The 22,174-nt window shown below is 44.0% G+C and overlaps 1 protein-coding gene and 1 long non-coding RNA gene across 4 annotated transcripts in view; one reads left to right on the top strand and one right to left on the bottom strand.

Annotated features, from left to right (window-relative positions):
• The first annotated feature begins 2,603 nt into the window (after window positions 1-2,603).
• Window positions 2,604-3,353, top strand: LOC127930756 (uncharacterized). 2 transcript variants are annotated; one of them, XR_008139337.1, is made up of 3 exons: window positions 2,604-2,925; window positions 3,013-3,098; window positions 3,143-3,353. It is a non-coding gene; the product is annotated as an uncharacterized LOC127930756 (long non-coding RNA). The 2 variants fall into 2 exon arrangements; XR_008139338.1 differs by having other exon boundaries at window positions 2,604-2,968.
• A 200-nt stretch (window positions 3,354-3,553) lies between these two features.
• Window positions 3,554-22,174, bottom strand: part of arrdc1b (arrestin domain containing 1b) — a 56,931-nt gene continuing 38,310 nt past the window's right edge. For both annotated transcript variants that reach the window (XM_035772246.2, XM_052521152.1), the window contains exons 3-8: window positions 13,487-13,537; window positions 8,705-8,859; window positions 6,569-6,751; window positions 5,170-5,346; window positions 4,130-4,595; window positions 3,554-3,948 (exon numbers count right to left, since the gene is read on the bottom strand). In XM_035772246.2, the coding sequence (XP_035628139.1) occupies window positions 3,881-3,948; window positions 4,130-4,595; window positions 5,170-5,346; window positions 6,569-6,751; window positions 8,705-8,859; window positions 13,487-13,537 (1,100 nt within the window). In that variant the 3' untranslated portion in view covers window positions 3,554-3,880. The remainder of the gene's footprint in view (window positions 3,949-4,129; window positions 4,596-5,169; window positions 5,347-6,568; window positions 6,752-8,704; window positions 8,860-13,486; window positions 13,538-22,174) is intronic.

Genomic DNA, 22,174 nt, shown 5'->3' with positions numbered 1-22,174 from the left:
AACACAGAGGAAGGAATGTTATAGGTCAAAGGGCACTGTGGAGGTTCCAGGCCAAAGGGGGGAAATATCACCATGTGTGCTGCAATGGACAATGATTGTTTGCTTCTCAACACACCACTCATTGGCCCATACAACACAGAAAGGCTTTAGCTTTTCAGCCACTCAGCTAATGCCAGCAGAACAGCTGTCAAGTTTTTTTTTCAGATAACATTACTTTTCACCACTCTGCAGCTGTTTGGTTTGCAGCACATCACAGATTTATGGTTTTGTACCTGCCTGCATATTCACCCTTCCTCAACCCAATAGAGGAGTTTTTCTCTGCCTGGAGGTGGAAAGTGTTTGGTCTCCACCCACATGACAAAATGTATCTTTTGGAAGCCATGCATGCCGGATGTGAGGACACGAGTCCAGAGGACTGCCAGGGATGGATGGCACTCCAGAAGGTTCTTCCCCAGGTGCCAAGAGAAAACAGAAAACCTGTGGCCATAGAGAGAGGGCTTTAAGGAATACCTAGATAGAAAACATTAAAAGATTTAGATGATTGTAAAGTTGTTCCACTGGATGAAAACCAATTTGTGGCCTAAGATGCTAAATGACTTAAATGTAAATGTAAAGAGGCAGGATTAGCCCCTCAATTATTTGTTTGAATTACAGTATGTACTTTTAGTTTGTACCTTTTTTTCTCTCATTACCTTTTTTTTCTCATTACTGTAATTCCGTAAATTACTACAGACTATTGAAGCAAACTGCTAATTTTCATTTACCTTAAAGAATTGTTATGTTCTAAAAATTTTAATAAATCATGTGAAAGAATGTCACTCTTTTCTTGTTCAAACTGTAAAGATGAAAAGTTTGTATTTTCTGTATTGGTGTTTGATGCTAGTGTTTTTACTCTGTGTGTTCTGAGTGACAGTGTGTGTTATCTCAGTGAGCGTGTTTTGAGCCATGTGTTAAGAGTTGTGTTGCTTGGAATGAGTTTTGCAGGTGATGTGAACTGTTTAGCTCAGGTGAATGTTGGTAGTGCAGACTGTAGTTAGAGTTTTGCACATGTGACTCCAGTTGTGCCCACTGTCATTTAGCAATAAAAAAAAACTGTAAAATCAAATAATATTTTAACCTTAACCACACTGCTAACCGTATTCCTAATCCTAACCTCAAATTAAGACCATAAATGTTGACAATATATTGCACATTTTGATTTAGCAGCTTGGCCTTATTTTCGGGAATCGTATGTTTCACACAATAGTAGATGTAATTTGTTAGTGACGTGAGTAAACTGAGAAGATGGTAAATAAAGTAGAGGTGTGATTTCTATGGTTCTTAGAGATGATGCCTTATTACTTTAGAGCAGTGGTCTGAACCGCAGATCAATTCCCAATATCATCTGCCATCTATTTTCTGGTATTTGAAGGCTTTGACAGCACAAGGCTGCCATTACAGGAGGGCTGGCTATATACATTTATTCCCACAGCAGGTGCTAAAGTTTGTAATTACAGAATTGTATGAAACATAAGCCACAGTGTGGTTGGCCTAGACATACAAAAGGAGGCTGTCATTGAGACAGAAACAAGACATACAAATCAACATAAACACACAGTGGATGATATTGCCTGATGTTGGACAGCTCAGTTTTACAACTTGACGTTATCAACTGCCAAAGACAGGAGGGGCGATCAACAACAGGAACTGGTACACTACATACACATTCACACACAACAACATATACATGCACTGTTTCAAACTGCCAAAAGGTGCTGTCTTGTGCTTGAACATTTGAACATTTCACACTGTTGGTTGTCGCACCAACAAATGTGTTATCTGCATTGACTGCCATTTCAAAAGCAACAGAAATCCTGAAGACAACCGTCTTCATCACCACATAGTAATGTAGGTAGAACAGAAGGAGTTAAGGCCACATGGGGAAAATCAGGGTACAAAATTGTATCCAGGGTAAAAAAAAAGAGGAAGGTAAAAGTGTTTGCATCAGATGTCATAAATGCATATCCAACCTTGCTATGTCAATTACCCCTACACACCCAAGAGTACAATGTCCCGCTTGTCTTTTTCAAGATGATGAGGTGTGACAAGATATGAAGCCCCTGGTCAGTAGATCACAGGTTGAAGGAGTATGTTCTACTTAGCAGGCATCATTGAGTTCCAGTGCTTTAGGGCTCTATTCAATCTGCATTGCAGCTTTACAGCGTGCTTGACATTTAAAGACCATGTTCCTGCTTTTAGCGGAGACTGCATTCACTGTAAACGCTGCAGATGTCGGCTCAATGGGAATTGACCTCTACATTTCTATCGTGGAATCTGCAACGCTTCAGCTTTACAGATTAAATAGTGCCCTTAGTGATGGTCAGAAGCTTTCCCAATGGGCAACATTCTTTTCCGTTGATGGGCAACATTCTCTTCCGTTGATGGCCACCAGGGGGTAGGCATGCTCAGGTCTTGATGTCCAGCTAGGCCAGCCCGACTCTACCCATCAAAAGACGGAGCCACTGTGGTGGAAGTGGACAGTGATGGATCGTAATTACAGTAGTGTGCACATTTGGAAAGAAACTACAACAAAGGCCAGCTTTTGGTTGTGTCTGAAGAATGAAGGAGAGACAGTAGCGGACCTACAACAATTTCAAGGCATCATAGATGCAAGAATATTCTCAAATGCAAAAATGTTTAGCCTCCAATGGGCTCTAATCATGGAATATCATACCCACTATATGTTTACTCTGAAGTGCTAATTTTAGACACAGTTCATGTTCTCTCTCAAGCAATCTATATAATAGCAGGACATTTTAGTCAGGGAGAAAAAGGGGTATAAACCATCATGACACACACACAAAAAACAACAGATATGATCCCTTTTTTAAACATATTTAGAGCAGGGCTCTCCAACCCTGTTCCTGGAGAGCTACCGTCCTGTAGGTTTTTACTCCAACCCTATTCCTGGAGAGCTACCGCCCTGTAGGTTTTCACTCCAACCCTGTTCTTGGAGAGCTTACCGTCCTGTAGGTTTTCACTCCAACCCTATTCCTGGAGAGCTACCGTCCTGTAGGTTTTCACTCCAACCCTGTTCCTGGAGAGCTACCGTCCTGTAGGTTTTCACTCCAACCCTGTTCTTGGAGAGCTTACCGTCCTGTAGGTTTTCACTCCAACCCTATTCCTGGAGAGCTACCGTCCTGTAGGTTTTCACTCCAACCCTGTTCCTGGAGAGCTACCGTCCTGTAGGTTTTCACTCCAGCCCCGTTCCTGGAGAGCTACAGTCCTGTAGGTTTTCACTCCAACCCTATTCCTGGAGCTACCCTCCTGTAGGTTTTCACTCCAACCCTGTTCCTGGAGAGCTACCCTCCTGTAGGTTTCACTCCAACCCTGTTCCTGGAGAGCTACCGTCCTGTAGGTTTCACTCCAGCCCCGTTCCTGGAGAGCTACAGTCCTGTAGGTTTTCACTCCAACCCTATTCCTGGAGCTACCCTCCTGTAGGTTTTCCAGGAATAGGGTCGGAGTGAAAACCTACAGGAGGGTAGCTCCAGGAACAGGGTTGGAGTGAAACCTACAGGAGGGTAGCTCCAGGAACAGGGTTGGAGTGAAAACCTACAGGAGGGTAGCTCCAGGAACAGGGTCGGAGTGAAAACCTACAGGAGGGTAGCTCCAGGAACAGGGTTGGAGTGAAAACCTACAGGAGGGTAGCTCCAGGAACAGGGTTGGAGTGAAAAACTACAGGTGGGTAGCTCCAGGAACAGGGTTGGAGAGCCCTGTTTAAGTGTAACATTTAGGAGGTTAGCGTCTTCTATCCCCTTGGAGCTAGGGCTGCAGTACCCTATTTGTCCTTTAGGGGGTGTAATTGCAGTTTTGAGCTGCATTATGCTCAGTCCCCTCTCCTCTACGGCATGCTGTTGTTGAAGCTGGAGTTGTTGCTGCTGCAGCTCTCCTCATAGGTGGGAGGGGGTTCTGTAAGATCCACATACAAACCAGAGAAACAGTCCGACAAATAGTAGACTATTGTTCATTTATCATCATAATGAAACAGAAGTGATTTACAGAATCAACTCCAGACAGGTTAAACTGTGTGTAGGAGCAGCAAGTGGTGACTAACTATGTAATAGTGCTGTATTAGGCAGGGGTAACTCACCATGTGGGTAGTCCCAGGTGCTGTACTCAGGGGGGAGTATGAGAGGACAGGACGTGGGTACTGGGGTGACGTTTCCCTCTGTAAAGAAAGGGATGGTGGACCCAGTGGACACACAGAACAGAGGCGCAGAGGTGTCGTCGGCACGTCGCTGGCTGGGTGGGAAAGCTGCACCGGGAGCGTAGCTAAATGCACTGGGGGACATGGTGGGGGGTCGGCCGGATTGGTCCTGCTGGGAGTGGCTCTTAGTGGGGATCTCCTCGCTGACTGAACCCCCTGCACCCAACTCCTCCTCCAGGTCCTCCTCAGCTGGGGGTGCGCTGGGGGTAACCCCTTCCAGGCCGGTGTTAGGGCTGATGGGTGTTGGGGCTGGGGTTGAGGGCATAGCTCGTGACGGGGTCAAGTTGACAGCGATGTTCCCGATGTAGATGGGTAAAGTGACAACCGTCTCAGGGGATTTTAGTGATACCTGCAGCGTTCACAAAGACACAATGTAAATGTTAAATATCCTGTCATCCCAGGTGATCCTTTAAGTACAGTACTGACACAAATCGCTTTGCCATACTGTATGACGACCAAGACATCTGATCTGTTCAGATTACCATAGTATAATCCCTGAACTCAAAAGAGACCTTTTAAATTGAGCATGAATGACTTACAGCATACTACATGGCAGGTGCATTGGGTTAATGAGAGGATTTACTACAGTATGATACTGTATGAGGAAAATTGTCTGGTTCATGTTGCAACTATAACTACAGAACGAACAGTATGAGAATGGTTTACCAAGAAAAACTTCCAAAATGACCTTTTAACCTCTAATTTGTCCTTTTGGAAGTTTTTCTTGGTAGGCAACTCTCATGATTTTTGTCATTGTTGTTGAGCACCCCTCCTTGCCTTTGTTTGCTGAAGCGCAAAGTACTCACCTGAACTCTATAGAATGAACCCTATACAACTGCTAAAACTCTGAAATACCACCTGTGAACAAAATGCTTTAATCGGGTGGATGCCCATCAGAGCACTCGATTGAGGATGTTACTAACCTGGATGAAGTAGTCGATCTCTATGAGGCTGCAGCCGGCCAGGGCAGACTGGGGGAGGGGCGGTACGATGATCTGCTCTCGCCACTCAGCGTGTTTCCCCGCCTTCACTCCCGCCCCCTCTACCTCTGCTATGGTCCGCAGGTCGTACAAAGCTCGTTTGGTCTTATAAGTCACTTTCTGAGCAAGAGAAAAGGAGGAGGGGTATCAGAGACAAGATCTACATCCAACAAACATACAGCCTAGAGTAAACAATACAGACAAACACTACAGATCAAATATATACACTAAAAATACTCAAAAGTATGTGTACAGCTGCTTGTCAAACATCTCATTCCAAAATCCTGGGCATTAATAGTTCCAATTCATTCCAAAGGTATTTGATGGGGTTGAGGTCAGGGCTCTGGGCAGGCCAGTCAAGTTCTTCCACACCAATCTCGACAAACCTCTGCATGGACCTCACTTAGTGCATGGGGGCATTGTCATGATGAAACAGGAAAGGCCTTCCCAAGACTGTTGCCACAAAGTTGGACAGCATAGTCTAGAATGTAATTGTATGCTGTAGTATTACAATTTCCCTTCACTGGAGCTAAGGGGCCTAGCCCAAACCAGGAAAAACAGCCTCAGACCATTATTCCTCCTCCACCACACTTTACAGTTAGCACTATGCATTGGGGTAGGTAGCGTTCTCCTGGCATTTGCCAAACCCAGATTCGTCCGTCTGACTGCCAGATGGTAAAGCGTGATTCATCACTCCAGAGAACGCGTTTCCACGGCTCCAGAGTCCAGTGGCTGTGAGCTTTACACCACTCCAGACAACGCTTGGCATTGCGCATGGTGATCTTAGGCTTGTGTGCGTGTGGCTGCTCGGCTATGGAAACCCATTTCATGAAGTTTCTGACAAACAGTTCTTAAGCTGACGTTGCTTCCAGAGGCAGTTTGGAACTCAGTAGGGAGTGTTGCAACCGAGGACAGACAAATTTTATGCGCTCCATGCTTCAGCATTCGGCGGTTCCGTTCCGTGAACTTGTGTGGCCTAACTACTTCACGGCTGACCCATTATTGCTCCGAGACATTTCCACTTCCCAATAACAGCACTTACAGTTGACCGGGGCAGCTCCAGCAGGGCAGAAATTTGATGAACTGACTTTTTGGAAGACAGTGCCACGTTGAAAGTCACTGAGCTCTCCAGTAAGGTCATTCTACTGCCAATGTTAGTCTATGGAAATTAAATGGCTGTGTGCTACATTTTATACAACTGTCAAGCAACGGTGTGGTTGAAATAGCCAAATCCACTAATTTGAAGGGGTGTCCACATACTTTAGTATATATAGTGTATCAGCATTTGATCAAAAGTTACACCAGTAGCAACATGAAACCGTGAGACGTGGTCGTGTGGTACCTGTATGAGACTGGCCAGCACGCAGCCCGTGTCCTTGCCTGACTTGTTGTGGATCTCAGTGGCTAGTCTGATGATCTGGCCTGGTGTGTATCCCCTCAGGTCACTGCAAGCCTTCAGCATGAGGGTGCCCGTCTTCAGCAGGAGATAGCTGAACCTCTTCGTGGTCACAGCATAACTGGGTTGCTGGGGAGAAGCAGTCATAGTGAGGGTAAAACAACCAGTTCTGAGGGACAGATGAACAGAGTGTAGTAACAGAAATCAGAGCTGGGGGGGAAGACCTCGTGTAATCTTCAATTATGGATGAGAAAGTGGTTTTACTGCGCTCATCGTGCAGAAATCAAATCCCATAATTATCAAACAAAATAAGACATGATCAAATAAGTGGGCACTCTACAGGTAGTCAGTCCACTGTCCTCTTCAGAAATATATACTGTTCTAGTACACAGTCTATAGCCAAGTACTGTATATACACACCACCTTTTAAAAGTTTGGGGTCACTTAGAAATGTCCTTGTTTTTGAAAGAAAAGCTTTTTTTTATCCATTAAAATAACTTCAAATTGATCAGAAATACAGTATAAACAGTGTTAATGTTGCAAATGATTATTGTTTAATGGAATACCTACATAGGCGCACAGAGGCCCATTATCAGCAACCATCACTCCTGTGTTCCAATGGCACATTGTGTTAGCTAATCCAAGTGTATTATTTAAAAAGTTTAATTGATCATTATAAAACCCTTTTGCAATTATGTTAGCACAGCTGAAAACTGTTGTTTTGACTAAAGAAGCAATAAAACTGGCCTTCTTTAGACAAGTTGAGTATCTGGAGCATCAACATTTGTGGGTTCGATTACAGGCTCAAAATGGCCAGAAACAAAGAACGTACTTCTGAAACTCATCACTCTATTCTTGTTCTGAGGAATTAAGGCTATTCAATGTGAGAAATTGCCAAGAAACTGAAGATCTCGTTCAACGCTGTGTACTACCCCTTCACAGAACAGCGCAAACTGGCTCTAACCAGAATAGAAAGAGTAGTGGAAGGCCCTGGTGCAAAACTGAGCAAGAGGACAAGTACATTAGTGTCTAGTTTGAGAAACAGACACATCACAAGTCCTCAACTGGCATTCATTAAATAGTAACCGCAAAATACCAGTCTCAAAATCAACAGTGAAGAGGCAACTCCGGGATGCTGGTCCTTCTAGGCAGAGTTGCAAAGAAAAAGCCATATCTCAGACTGGCCAATAAAAAGAAAAGATTAAGATGGGCAAAAGAACACAGACACTGGAGAGAGAAAGATTGGGGAAAAACTATTATGGACAGGCAAATCTAAGTTTGAGGTGTTCGGATCACAAAGACGAACATTCGTGAGACAGAAAAAATGAAAAGATGCTGGAGGAGTGCTTGACGACATCTGTCAAGCATGGTGGAGGCAATGTGATGGTCTAAGGGTGATTTGGTGGTGGTAAAGTAGGAGATTTGTACAGGGTTAAAGGGATCTTGAAGAAGGAAGGCTATCACTCCATTTTGCAATGCCATGCCATACCCTGTGGACAGCGCTTAATTGGAGCCAATTTCCTTCTACAGGACAATGACCCAAATCACAGCTCCAAACTATGCAATAACTATTTAGGGAAGAAGCAGTCAGCTGGTATTCTGTCTATAATGGAGTTGCCAGCACAGTCATCGGATAATATAATAATAATAATATATGCCATTTAGCAGACGCTTTTATCCAAAGCGACTTACAGTCATGTGTGCATATCTCAACCCTATTGAGCTATTGTGGGAGCAGCTTGACCGTACGGTACGTAAGAAGTGCCCATCAAGCCAATCCAACTTCAGGAAGCATGGGACAAAGCCTCTTCAGATTACCTCAACAAATTGACAACTGGAATGCCAAGGTCTGCAAGGCGGTATTTGCTCCAAATGGAGGATTCTTTGATGAAAGCAAAGTTTTAAAGGACACAATTATTATTTAAATTAAAAATGATTATTTATAACCTTGTCAACGTCTTGACTATATTTCCTATTCATTTAGCAACTAATTTCATGTATGTTTTCATGGAAATGACTGCATAATAACACAAGTTCAGACAGTGAGACAGTGCTGAGACATTGGTGACTGGTTGTCTTTACCTCAATGTCGGGCACTTGATTGAGGTTGAGCAGGTTGAGTAGGTAAAAGGGCTTCTGGGCCTTGTAGTCCTTGGAGAAGCGAGGTGTGTCTATGACGGCTCTCACACGGTAAACAATTTTCCCAAAGGGCCCTTCAAAGGAGGTTGGTGCAGCCACTGAGTTGGACAGATACAAACACAGTTATTAGACAGAGCGAGATTGACTACAGAGAGTTTAAGATTGTATACTAAATGTAACTCTTGGACATAAATAATTTCACAATATCAACTGCTACAGCAGCAACATAGTCCACAGCTGATTAATGTATTTCATAAAGCTTCTGCTGTCTGCAGGTGAAACCTATAAATGGGAATATGAGATTCTGACCTAAACAGGGTGGCAGTCTAAACAGGGTGGCAGTCTAAACAGGGTGGCAGTCTAAACAGGGTGGCAGTCTAAACTGGTGGCTGGTCCATGTGTGTACTTTATCAGAGGAGGGCCAGTCAGTGCTTGGTCTGAGCAGTGGGAAGCAGATAGATCAGGACAGGGGGACAGATACTCAGGGCTCCTAGCAGCGCTGTCACTAAGTGTCTGTGCCTATCGGTCTGATCTGCACAAATCCCCTCCTAACAGGACAGGGGGACAGATACTCAGGGCTCTGTGCCTATCGGTCTGATCTGCACAAATCCCCTCCTAACAGGACAGGGGGAGGACAGAGTTTATTTACAGACTTCCGAAAGGACAGAGGATAGAGGAGGAGAGATGGAGGAACGGAAACTGAAGAAGAGAAAGACAAAAATAACCATTCTGAGAGGTTTGAAGGAGAGAGGAAATGGAGAATGGTAGGATAAGGTTTAGTACAAAAAGAGATAGAGATGAGAGAAAAACCTTAGAACATCTCAGAGAAAAACCTTGGAAAACATGTTATCTGAATACATTTACAAATGTTATACTGGGTTAAAGAAATGTTCATACTGAATATCCATCTACTGTATTCAACTCATAAAGCACAATAGGTGCTGATACATTCAAATTGGAATGTATTGTGTCCAATGTCATGCTTTTAACCAAATACATTATAGAATTTTCCTATGAATCATTGGAATAAATAGATAATACAAAATGGAAGACTTATGAAGGACAGAGATGCATACAGAACACACAATTCAGTCTCTCACATTCTCAATATTATGAATTCCAATTCAGCCCTCCTCCTCTTGTATCCCTTTCCTGCAGACAAATGACCAAATCATCTTCTAGTGGCTTCACGGGTGGAATGTTATTAATATAAAAAACCTGCCAAAAATCTGGTGTTTCTATGTCAAACGGTTTTGTTACATTTCAGTCTTCTGTGATGTATATAAAGTGGAATATTGGGATGCAAACAAAAAATGTAATACATTTCAACTCTATATCTGACATGGTACTGGTGTCTTCTTTTTTTAAGCCCATAACCATAAGTGTTAGGTGTATACTTTTTTCCCCAAAGTAGACTTGTTTAAGACTACCCTGATTTAGCCCACTGCAGTAAAAGGTTAAATGATCATGTCAGCAGCGGGTGCTTCACAGGGGAATTGCCTGCTGTCAAAAAGGATTAGTGAGGAGCAGCAGTCTGGGTGCAGAAGGCTTGGCAGAACAGACACAGACAGGCTCCTGGCCAAAGGGAACCCAGCACCAGGCCAGCCAGTCACGTCTCCCTAAGGAAAGCTGCCCACTGCACTGAGGCTAGGAAACACGGTCTCCACCGATAAATCCATGATTATCGAAAACTTCAATAAGCACTTCTCAACGGCTGGCCATGCCTTCCGCCTGGCTACTCCAACCTCGGCCAACAGCTCCGCCCCCCCCGTAGTTCCTCACCCAAGCCTCTCCAGGTTCTCCTTTACCCAAATCCAGATAGCAGATGTTCTGAAAGAGCTGCAAAACCTGGACCCGTACAAATCAGCTGGGCTTGACAATCTGGACCCGCTATTTCTGAAACTATCTGCCGCCATTGTCGCAACCCCTATTACCAGCCTGTTCAACCTCTCTTTCATATCGTCTGAGATCCCCAAGGATTGGAAAGCTGCCGCAGTCATCCCCCTCTTCAAAGGGGGAGACACCCTGGACCCAAACTGCTATAGACCTATATCCATCCTGCCCTGCCTATCTAAGGTCTTCGAAAGCCAAGTCAACAAACAGGTCACTGACCATCTCGAATCCCACCGTACCTTCTCCGCTGTGCAATCTGGTTTCCGAGCCGGTCACGGGTGCACCTCAGCCACACTCAAGGTACTAAACGATATCATAACCGCCATCGATAAAAGACAGTACTGTGCAGCCGTCTTCATCGACCTCGCCAAGGCTTTCGACTCTGTCAATCACCATATTCTTATCGGCAGACTCAACAGCCTCGGTTTTTCGGATGACTGCCTTGCCTGGTTCACCAATTACTTTGCAGACACAGTTCAGTGTGTCAAATCGGAGGGCATGCTGTCCGGTCCTCTGGCAGTCTCTATGGGGGTGCCAATTCTCGGGCCGACTCTTTTCTCTGTATATATCAATGATGTTGCTCTTGCTGCGGGCGATTCCCTGATCCACCTCTACGCAGACGACACCATTCTATATACTTTCGGCCCGTCATTGGACACTGTGCTATCAAACCTCCAAACGAGCTTCAATGCCATACAGCACTCCTTCCGTGGCCTCCAACTGCTCTTAAACGCGAGTAAAACCAAATGCATGCTTTTCAACCGATCGCTGCCTGCACCCGCATGCCCGACTAGCATCACCACTATGGATGGTTCCGACCTTGAATATGTGGACATCTATAAGTACCTAGGTGTCTGGCTAGACTGCAAACTCTCCTTCCAGACTCACATCAAACATCTCCAATCAAAAATCAAATCAAGAGTCGGCTTTCTATTCCGCAACAAAGCCTCCTTCACTCACGCTGCCAAGCTTACCCTAGTAAAACTGACTATCCTACCGATCCTCGACTTCGGCGATGTCATCTACAAAATGGCTTCCAACACTCTACTCAGCAAACTGGATGCAGTCTATCACAGTGCCATCCGTTTTGTCACTAAAGCACCTTATACCACCCACCACTGCGACTTGTATGCTCTAGTCGGCTGGCCCTCACTACATATCCGTCGCCAGACCCACTGGCTCCAGGTCATCTACAAGTCCATGCTAGGTAAAGCTCCGCCTTATCTCAGTTCACTGGTCACGATGGCAACACCCATCCGTAGCACGCGCTCCAGCAGGTGTATCTCACTGATCATCCCTAAAGCCAACACCTCATTTGGCCGCCTTTCGTTCCAGTACTCTGCTGCCTGTGACTGGAACGAATTGCAAAAATCGCTGAAGTTGGAGACTTTTATCTCCCTCACCAACTTCAAACATCAGCTATCCGAGCAGCTAACCGATCGCTGCAGCTGTACATAGTCTATAGGTAAATAGCTCACCCATTTTCACCTACCTCATTCCCATACTGTTTTTATACTGTTTTTATTTATTTACTTTTCTGCTCTTTTGCACACCAATATCTCTACCTGTACATGACCATCTGATCATTTATCACTCCAGTGTTAATCTGCAAAATTGTATTATTCGCCTACCTCCTCATGCCTTTTGCACACATTGTATATAGACTGCCCATTTTTTCTACTGTGTTATTGACTTGCTAATTGTTTACTCCATGTGTAACTCTGTGTTGTCTGTTCACACTGCTATGCTTTATCTTGGCCAGGTCGCAGTTGCAAATGAGAACTTGTTCTCAACTAGCCTACCTGGTTAAATAAAGGTGAAATAAAAAAAAATAAAAAAAATAAACATTCAACAATCTTCACAGCACGGACACCAGTTTTAACGTAGCATCCCATTTGGAGGCGCTATAAAATGTGGATTTTAAAGCCTCCCCTGTCAGCCCCTGACCTGACAACCAGCAGGGGGCACTGCCACTGGGTCACGCAGCTCAATTAAGTGCCTGGATGATTCAATCATCAGCTCTGTAATTATCATGTATTCTGTTGCCGTTCTGTTGACGACGGGGGAAGGAGGGACGTGGAGAGCAGCAGGGTGATTGCAGGGGGCCCACAAGGAGCAATTAAATAGTGACAGCACTACGGGACTAAAATACTATTTATAGACAGAGTGTAGCCTAATAGACAGACAACCACTGCACTGTCTGTGCCCTCACACCTGCATGTACTCGAGTTCACAGTCCAGTCAAAAGCATTCCGGAGAAAACAAGGAATAGCATTCTACATGTCATGTGTTACGACACAAAGGAGTGTCTGTAGGGACATGATAAGTCTAGGCTACTGGCACTTGTTTGCTTGGCCTTTGTGTTAGTCCTTGGCCAGGGGTGACTAACATGGCCTACTTTGACATATATCACCCACTCAGACAGGAGATGTTGGCTGACACAAGGGGGGCTGGCTGACGAAGGCAGTTACAATTAAAGTGCATGTAGCACAAGGGCAGAGACATTAGTTTCAATAATGTACCCTACTTCTGATATGAAAAGGCATTTCTTTATTTACCTGAACAAACTGTACTGAACGTTCTTATACCATTCATAATGCTATATTATATCCAGGCCAATTGTTTCATTGTTAGACAAAGAGCCAAGGGCCCTAAGCAATACTCCAAAAGCAACACACACTGTGCCTATTCAGAAACTTCACGCTGTCAGTGGTTATACCTGAAAACCAGATTCCTCCAAAAAAGTCACCAACAACAGTTCAGCTGTACTGCACTGACAAAAATAATGCTGTGGACCTATTGAATGCAGTTCCAGAATTATCCCAAACTTACCTGGGATGACAAATTGGAAAGGGAAACTGTGCTCGCCAGCTGCCAGGGTACCTGTAAGAGATAGAGATAGCTTGGTCAGATAGACAGGCAAAATCAGACAGACAAGTACAGACACAGACACAGAGCGCGAGGTAGACTAGTGCCCAGTCTAAGGCCTTGATTCAATCAGATCAAGCGTTAACTGGCGATATCTGACACCCGCAACGCTGGTGTTTTGGCAGTGTCGGAGGTGTAACTGCGTTAGAGCTGTCAAATCAGAGCGGCTGCTCGCGTAGTCATTGCTACAAAGCGCCCCACTCAAGTTAGAAGTTCAGAACGGGAAAGTGTAGGCTATATAGAAATAATGACACTCAAATAAAAAATCATTAAACTAAATAATGAGGATTTCTATCAGCCTAATCGAGGTGTAGATTACATCTCATATGCAGTGTTTGAACTTGTAAACCAGGCTGCATGGGATTTATCTTAATGCGGCACTGTGCAGTCAATGGCAATGTCTGCTTTAGGTATAATGCCAGGAGCCGCTTGTGGATTTGACAGCTCTGATGCAGTTCCGCGTCCGACATCACCAAAACAACAGCAGATCTGATAGAATCGAGCCCTACATTTTTAACAGCCCTCACAATGGTGTACAATAAGGGATTATGTTTTTCACTCTGCTTTTCTATATCAACCCACTGTGACATTTCAGCACAAAGGTGTGCAAGTACGATGTGTGTGTGTATGAACAGCTCAGTGGGTAACCATGGAGATCCCTAGGTTAAGCACCACACCTGCAGGGCTGAGGGTTCACCTACATTCTTTAAAAAAAAAAGTGCTATCTAGAACCAAAAAGGGTTCTTTGCCTGTCCCCATAGGATAACCCTTTGAATAACCCCATGGAAACCAAAAGAGTTCTACCTGGAACCAAAACGGGTTCTACCTGAAAACAAAAAGGGTTATACTATGGGGACAGCCGCAGAAACTTTTTGGAAACCTTTTTTTAATTTAAGAGTGAAGTTTATGTGATAAACCAACAACATTGTTCAACTGCAGTTCCAGAGACTTCATTTCACTTCTGATAATACAGATAATACAACTTCAGTTTTTAAAAGTTTTGTGGGAATACACTCATATTTCACTCATAATGTGGTTTTAAAAGAACATTGTGCCAATGGAGGCGATAAACCAATAGATACTGTAGGTTTCATAATATAGAAAACCTTGTAGACATTAAAGCCTCTCTGGCCATTAATTCCCTCATAAGCCGACAGTCCAATTAAAATTGTTCAGATAGCAGTGTTCGTTCCACTGCATCAAGACGTCAATGTGTTTTCCGTTTGTCTCCATTTCCTAAAGGGGAAGCGCTCAGGGATTTCCACATTTTCATTTACATTACTTGTTTACTGTTAGAGGAAGCATCTCTTTGGAAGAAAAGGCAAAGGTGTCACGCTATGAAAGCAACTCTGCAGGTGCCTCATGTAGTAGCCACATTCTTCCACCTTTTCTCGCTCTCTCTTTCTCACTCAACTCTGTAGAGAACCAGTCTCCACGTGCTGCTGAGAGAAAGTACAGTACAGGGAAACTTAAACAAAGTTGATGGGGCTGTATTTCAAATGAGCTCTAGGTGAGAGACAGAGCCGTCTACTGCAGTTCAAGACAGTTGAAAACGCGTACAGCGTTTCTAGCTATGCAACAATATAGAGCAGTTGTATTATAAAGATCTTTTCACCCCCAGTTTGGTACAGTTCGACATATATTATGATGACATTTTGTGATATTTTTGTCCGTTTTGGAGTTTGGTTAGGATTTTGTCGGCTGTTTGGGCACACAACATTTTTTTCTCAAGGGCCAGCCGAAGTTTGGAAGCTGAAGTCTACGCCCCTTCGTCCACCATAGGGGTGACATGAGTTTCCGCTTCTTGACAATTCAGCCCGAAACTCAGTGTGGATTCAACATGGCGAATGACAACTTTGCGCATTAATTGACTGAGAAGGTACAAAAGTACCTTCACCAGTACGATTCTATCTACTTGGCTGGCTAATGGCTAGCTAGCCTAGCAGCATACTCGTGCAGGGAAAGCAAGTAAACTAACTAAACTAAAGATCTTTAAAACATTTGATCAAACATAATTTTGTCATATAAAGAAAATCATAAGCTTCCCAAATTGGTAACACCAAAGTCAAAGTTTAGTAGCAAGGTCCGGTTAGTCAAAATGTTGCAAACGTTTGAGCAGAGATGTGTAACTAGGTATTGGTATTTTATTAGGATCCCCATTAGCTGTTGCAAAAGCAGAAGTTACTCTCCTGGGGTTCAACACAAAACATAATACAGAACATCATTAGACAAGAACAGCTCAAGGACAGAACTACATACACTTTTAACTAACCTGGGGCAGCAGGGTAGCCTAGTGGTTAAAGCTTTGGACTAGTAAACAGAAGGTTGCAAGTTCAAACCCCTGAGCTGACAAGGTACGAATCTGTCGTTCTGCCCCTGAACAGGCAGTTAACCCACTAGGCCGTCATTGAAAATAAGAATTTGTTCTTAACTGACTTGCCTAGTTAAATAAAGGTCAAATAAAACAAAAGGGCACACGTAGCCTACAATGCATACACACAAACTATCTAGGTCAAATAGGGGAGAGGCTTGTGCCGCAAAGTGTTGCTTTACCTTTTGTTAAAACCAGGTTTGCTGTTTATTTGAGCAATATGAGATGGAAGTTCCATGCAATAAGGGCTCTATATAATACTGTACATTATATAGTCTATTGTAGTCTCGGTTAATGATTTTTGACATTCATTAATGTTTTGGATGTGTACTAAATAGCCCTCTACTTTTTTATTTTCAAGACACAAACACCAGTGAATGGAGACAGCACCTGGTTTTGTTCTCTGCGTCCCAGCACAGCCTGTTCACCGGCCCCAAGCACTACCTCTACCCCCAGTACTGACTGGTGGTCGGCTCCCAGCCATTCTCCCGCACTGAATTCCCGTGCAGAATTAGAAACATCTCCATGCTGGACCTGGGAAGCTCTATCCTGGGACCACCTCCAAGACCTACTCCACTGATGCCACAGAGCAGCAGCAGTAGTTCTGTAGCAGGGGTGTGAGAAGAAGGGAGAAAACAGCTGCAGACATCACTCACAAAGGCATTGATTGAAGACATATCTCAAGATCTCTGAGCATGTCTTGTTCGCAATGTGCGTCTCACATGTCTGTTAATAAGACTCTGTTTTACTATTATTCCGAAATATTTATATGGCTCATAAATATTTGTATCTACACTCTTGACACTTCATATTTCACCCTTTTGTTGTTTACATGTCTGTTCATAGCATACACTGTTGTACTACTGTTAAGAAATATGTATATTCAGAAATATTTGTAACTATACTGACATATTTTATTCCACAGACACTTGTTTACATGTCTGTTCTCAGCAGATACTTTTGTACTGTGGTTTACTTTCAGGAGCAATAATAAAGGTTTATTTGTGTGCTGAAAAAGCATTACTTCATCGCAACACAAGGTGTTTGAATGCATTCTATTTGCGCTGACAAAGTACAGAAGAGCTGTGTGCCACAGATTTTACTGGCTTTTTTCTACTTGTGGTGTAGTTCCAGCTAATCTAAATTAAAACACAGTACACACAAAAAACTGGGTCTGTGTGTACATCAAAAACCTTCATCCTTGCAGCCATGATGCCAAATGCATTCTCTGACTCTCTGACAACGAGAATGGTGGTAGTTCCAGGTTGTCATTTTTTTCAACCATTCCACAAATGTCTTGTTAACTAACTATAGTTCTGGAAAGTTGTTTAGGACATCTACTTGACATGACATCTAAATGACAGAAGTCATTTTTCCAACAATTGTTTACAGACAGATTATTTCACTTATAATTCACTGTATCACAATTCCACTGGGTCAGAAGTTAACATACACTAAGTTGACTGTTTTTTTATTTATTTTTTATTTCACCTTTATTTAACCAGGTAGGCTAGTTAAGAACAAGTTCTCATTTGAAACTGCGACCTGGCCAAGATAAAGCAAAGCAGTGTGACACAGACAACAACACAGAGTTACACATGGAGTAAACAATAAACAAGCCAATTACACAATAAACAAGTCAATGACACAGTAGAAAAAAGAAAGTCTATATACAGTGTGTGCAAAAGGCATGAGAAGGTAGGCAATAAATAGGCCATAGGAGCAAATAATTACAATTTAGCAGATTAACACTGGAGTGATAAATGAGCAGATGATGATGTGCAAGTAGAGATACTGGTGTGCAAAAGAGCAGAAAAGTAAATAAAATAAAAACAGTATGGGGATGAGGTAGGTAGATTGGATGGGCTATTTACAGATGGACTATGTACAGCTGCAGCGATTGGTTAGTTGATTGTTAAAGTTGGTGAGGGAGATAAAAGTATCCAACTTCAGGGATTTTTGCAATTCGTTCCAATCACTGGCAGCAGAAAGCTGGAAGGAAAGGCGCCCAAATGAGGTGTTGGCTTTGGGGATGATCAGTGAGATATACCTGCTGGAACGTGTGCTATGAGCGGGTGTTGTTATCTTGACCAGTGAACTAAGGTGGAGCTTTACCTAGCATAGACTTATAGATGACCTGGAGCCAGTGGGTCTGGCGACGAATATGTAGCGAGGGCCAGCCAACTAGAGCATACAGGTCGCAGTTGTGGGTGGTATAAGGTGATTTGGTAACAAAACAGATGGCACTGTGATAGACTGCATCCAGTTTGCTGAGTAAGTGTTGGAAGCTATTTTGTAGATGACATCGCCGAAGTTGAGGATCGGTAGGATAGTCAGAATTACTAGGGTAAGTTTGGCGGCGTGAGTAAAGGAGGCTTTGTTGCGAAATAGAAAGCCAATTCAAGATTTAATTTTGGATTGGAGATGTTTAATATGAGTCTGGAAGGAGATTTTACAGTCTAGCCAGACACCTAGGTATTTATAGTTTTCCACATATTCTAGGTCGGAACCGTCCAGGGTGGTGATGCTAGTCAGGCGGGCGGGTGCGGGCAGCGAACGGTTGAGAAGCATGCATTTGGTTTTACTAGCGTTTAAGAGCAGTTGGAGGCCACGGAAGGAGTGTTGTATGACATTGAAGCTCGTTTGGAGGTTTGTTAGCACAGTGTCCAAGGAAGGGCCAGAAGTATACAGAATGGTGTCGTCTGCGTAGAGGTGGATCAGGGAATCGCCCGCAGCAAGAGCGACATCATTGAAAAATACAGAGAAAAGAGTCGGCCCGAGATTTGAACCCTGTGGTACCCCGATAGAAAATGCCAGAGGTCCGATTTGACACACTGAACTCTGTCTGCAAAGTAGTTAGTGAACCAGGCGAGGCAGTCGTTAGAAAAACCAAGGCTATTGAGTCTGCCGGTAAGAATACAGGGATTGACAGAGTTGAATGCCTTGGCCAGGTCGATGAAGACGGCTGCACAGTACCGTCTTTTATCGATGGCGTTTATGATGTCGTTTAGTACCTTGAGCGTGGCTGAGGTGCACCCGTGATCGGCTCGGAAGCCGGATTGCACAGCGGAGAAGGTGCGTTGGGATTCTAAATGGTCAGTAATCTGTTGATTAACTTGGCTTTCGAAGACTTTAGATAGGCAGGGCAGGATGGATATAGGTCTGTAACAGTTTGGGTGTAGGGTGTCACCCCCTTTGAAGAGGGGGATGACCGCGGCAGCTTTCCAATCTTTAGGGATCTCGGACAATATGAAAGAGAGATTGAACAGGCTGGTAATAGGGGTTGCAACAATGGCGGTGGATAGTTTTAGAAAGAGAGGGTCCAGATTGTCTAGCCCAGCTGATTTGTATGGGACTAGGTTTTGCAGCTCTTTCAGAACATCTGCTGTCTGGATTTGGGTGAAGGAGAAGCTGGGGAGGCTTGGGCGAGTAGCTGCGGGGGAGGCGGAGCTGTTGGCCAGGGTTGGAGTAGCCAGGAGTGAAGGCATGGCCAGCCGTTAAGAAATGCTTATTGAAATGTTTGATTATCATGGATTTATCAGTGGTGACCGTGTTACCTAGCCTCAGTGCAGTGGGCAGCTGGGAGGAGGTGCTCTTGTTCTCCATGGACTTTTCAGTGTCCCAAAACCTTTTGGAGTTAGAGCTACAGTATGCGAATTTCTGAATGACAAAAAGTTATCCTTTGCTTTCCTGACTGACTGCGTGTATTGGTTCCTGACTTCCCTGAACAGTTGCGTTATCATGGGGACTATTCGATGTTATTGCAGTCTGCCACAGGATATTTTTTGTGCTGGTCAAGGGCAGTCAGGTCTGGAGTGAACCAAGGGCTATATCTGTTCTTGGCTCTGCATTTTTTGAACGGGGCATGCTTATCTAAGATGGTGAGGAAATGACTTTTAAAGAATAACCAGGCATCCTCGACTGACAGGATGAGGTCAATATCCTTCCAGGATACCCGGGCCAGGTCGATTAGGAAGGCCTGCTCGCAGAAGTGTTTTAGGGCGCGTTTGACTATGATGAGGGGTGGTCATTTGACCGCGGGCCCATAGCGGACACAGGCAATGGGGCAGTGATCGCTGAGATCCTGATTGAAAACAGCGGAGGTGTATTGGTCAGGATAATGTCTATGAGGGTGCCCATGTTTACAGATTTAGGGTTGTACCTGTTGGGTTCCTAGATGATTTGTGTGAGATTGAGGGCATCTATCTTAGATTGTAGGACTGCCGGGGTGTTAAGAATATCCCAGTTTAGGTCACCTAAGAGAACGAACTCTGAAGCTAGATGGGGGGCGATCAATTCACAAATGGTGTCCAGGGAACAGCTAAGAGGGGAGGGGGGTCGACAGCAGGCTTCAACATGAGGGACTTAATTCTGGAGAGGTTAATTTTTTTAATTAGAAGTTCAAACTGTTTGGGTATAAACCTGGAAAGTATGACAGAACTTTGCAGGCTCTCTCTGCAGTAGATTGCAACTCCTCCTCCTTTGGCAGTTCCTATCTTGATGGAAAATGTTGTAGCTGGGTATGGAAACCTCAGAATTGTTGGTGGCCTTCCTAAGCCCGGATTCAGACACGGCAAGGACATCAGGGTTGGCGGAGTGTGCTAAAGCAGTGAGTAAAACAAACTGTGAAATCAGCCAAGACCTCAGAAACAGAATTGTAGACCTCAACAAGTCTGGTTCATCCTTGGGAGCAATTTCCAAACGCCTGAAGGTACCATAATCATCTGTACAAACAATAGTACGCAAGTATAAACACCATGGGATCACGCAGCCATCATACCGCTCAGGAAGGAGACGCATTCTGTCTCCTAGAGAGAAACGTACTTTGCTGCGAAAAGTGCAAATCAATCCCAGAACAACAGCAAATGACCCTGTGAAGATGCTGGAGGAAACATGTACAAAAGTATCTACATCCACAGTAATACGAGTCCTGTATCGATAGGCCGCTCAGGAAGGAAGAAGCCACTATTCCAAAACCACAAGAAAAAGCCAGACTACGGTTTGAAACTGCACATGGGGACAAAGATCGTACTTTTTGGAGAAATGTCCTCTGATCTGATGAAACAAAAATAGAACAGTTTGGCCATAATGATCATCGTTATGTTTGGAGGAAAAAGGGGGAGGCTGGCAAGCCGAAGAACACCATCCCAAGGGACTGGTGCACTTCATAAAATAGATGGCATCATAAGGCAAGAAGCAACATCTCAAGACATCAGTCAAGAGATTAAAGCTTGGTCGCAAATGGGTCTTCCAAATGGACAATGACCCCAAGCATACTTCCAAAGGTGTGGCAAAATGGCTTAAGGACAACAAAGTAAAGGTATTGGAGTGGCCATCACAAAGCCCTGACCTCAATCCTATAGAACATTTTTGGGCAGAACTGAAAAAGCGTGTGCGAGCAAGGAGGTCTACAAACCTGACTCAGTTCCATCAGCTCTGTCAAGAGGAATGGGCCAAAATACATCCAACTTATTCTGGGAAGCTTATGGAAGGCTACCTGAAACATTTGACCCAAGTTAAACAATTTAACAGGCAATGCTACCAAATACTAATTGAGTGTATGTAAACTTCTGACCCACAGGGAATGTGATGAAAGAAATAAAAGCTGAAATAAATCATTCTCTCTAATATTATTCTGACATTTCACATTCTTAAAATAAAGTGGTGATCCTAACTGACCTAAAACAGGGTATTTTTACTAGGATTAAATGTCAAGTATTGTGAAAAACTGAGTTTAAATGTATTTGGCTAAGGTGTATGTAAACTTCCGACTTCAACTGTATCTCAACCAGAAGCCATAGATTACAGGCAACATCCGCACCGAGCTAAAGGCTAGAGCTGCCGCTTTCAAGAAGCGGGTCACAAATCCGGACGCTTACAATAATCCCACTATGCCCTCAGAAGGACCATCAAACAGGCAAAGCGTCAATACAGGATTAAGAGAAACACAGCCGCGAGCTGCCCAGTGACGCGAGCCTGCTAGACGGGCTAAATACCTTTTATGCTCGCTTCGAGGAAAGCAACACTGAAGCATGCATGAGAGCACCAGCTGTTCCAGATGACTGTGAGCCGATGTGAGCAAGACCTGTGAGCTTTTTGTAGCCGATGTGAGCAATACCTTTAAACAGATCAACATTCACAAGGCCGCAGGGCCAGACGGATTACTAGGACGTGTACTCAGAGCATGCGCGGACCAACAGGCAAGTCTTCACGGACATTTT

This window comes from Oncorhynchus keta, chromosome 6 (genome assembly GCF_023373465.1).
Source record: "Oncorhynchus keta strain PuntledgeMale-10-30-2019 chromosome 6, Oket_V2, whole genome shotgun sequence".
In the NCBI taxonomy this organism is placed as follows: Eukaryota; Metazoa; Chordata; class Actinopteri; order Salmoniformes; family Salmonidae; genus Oncorhynchus; species Oncorhynchus keta.
The sequence above is the reverse complement of the archived record's forward strand: the minus strand, read 5'-3'. Positions and strand labels throughout refer to the sequence as shown.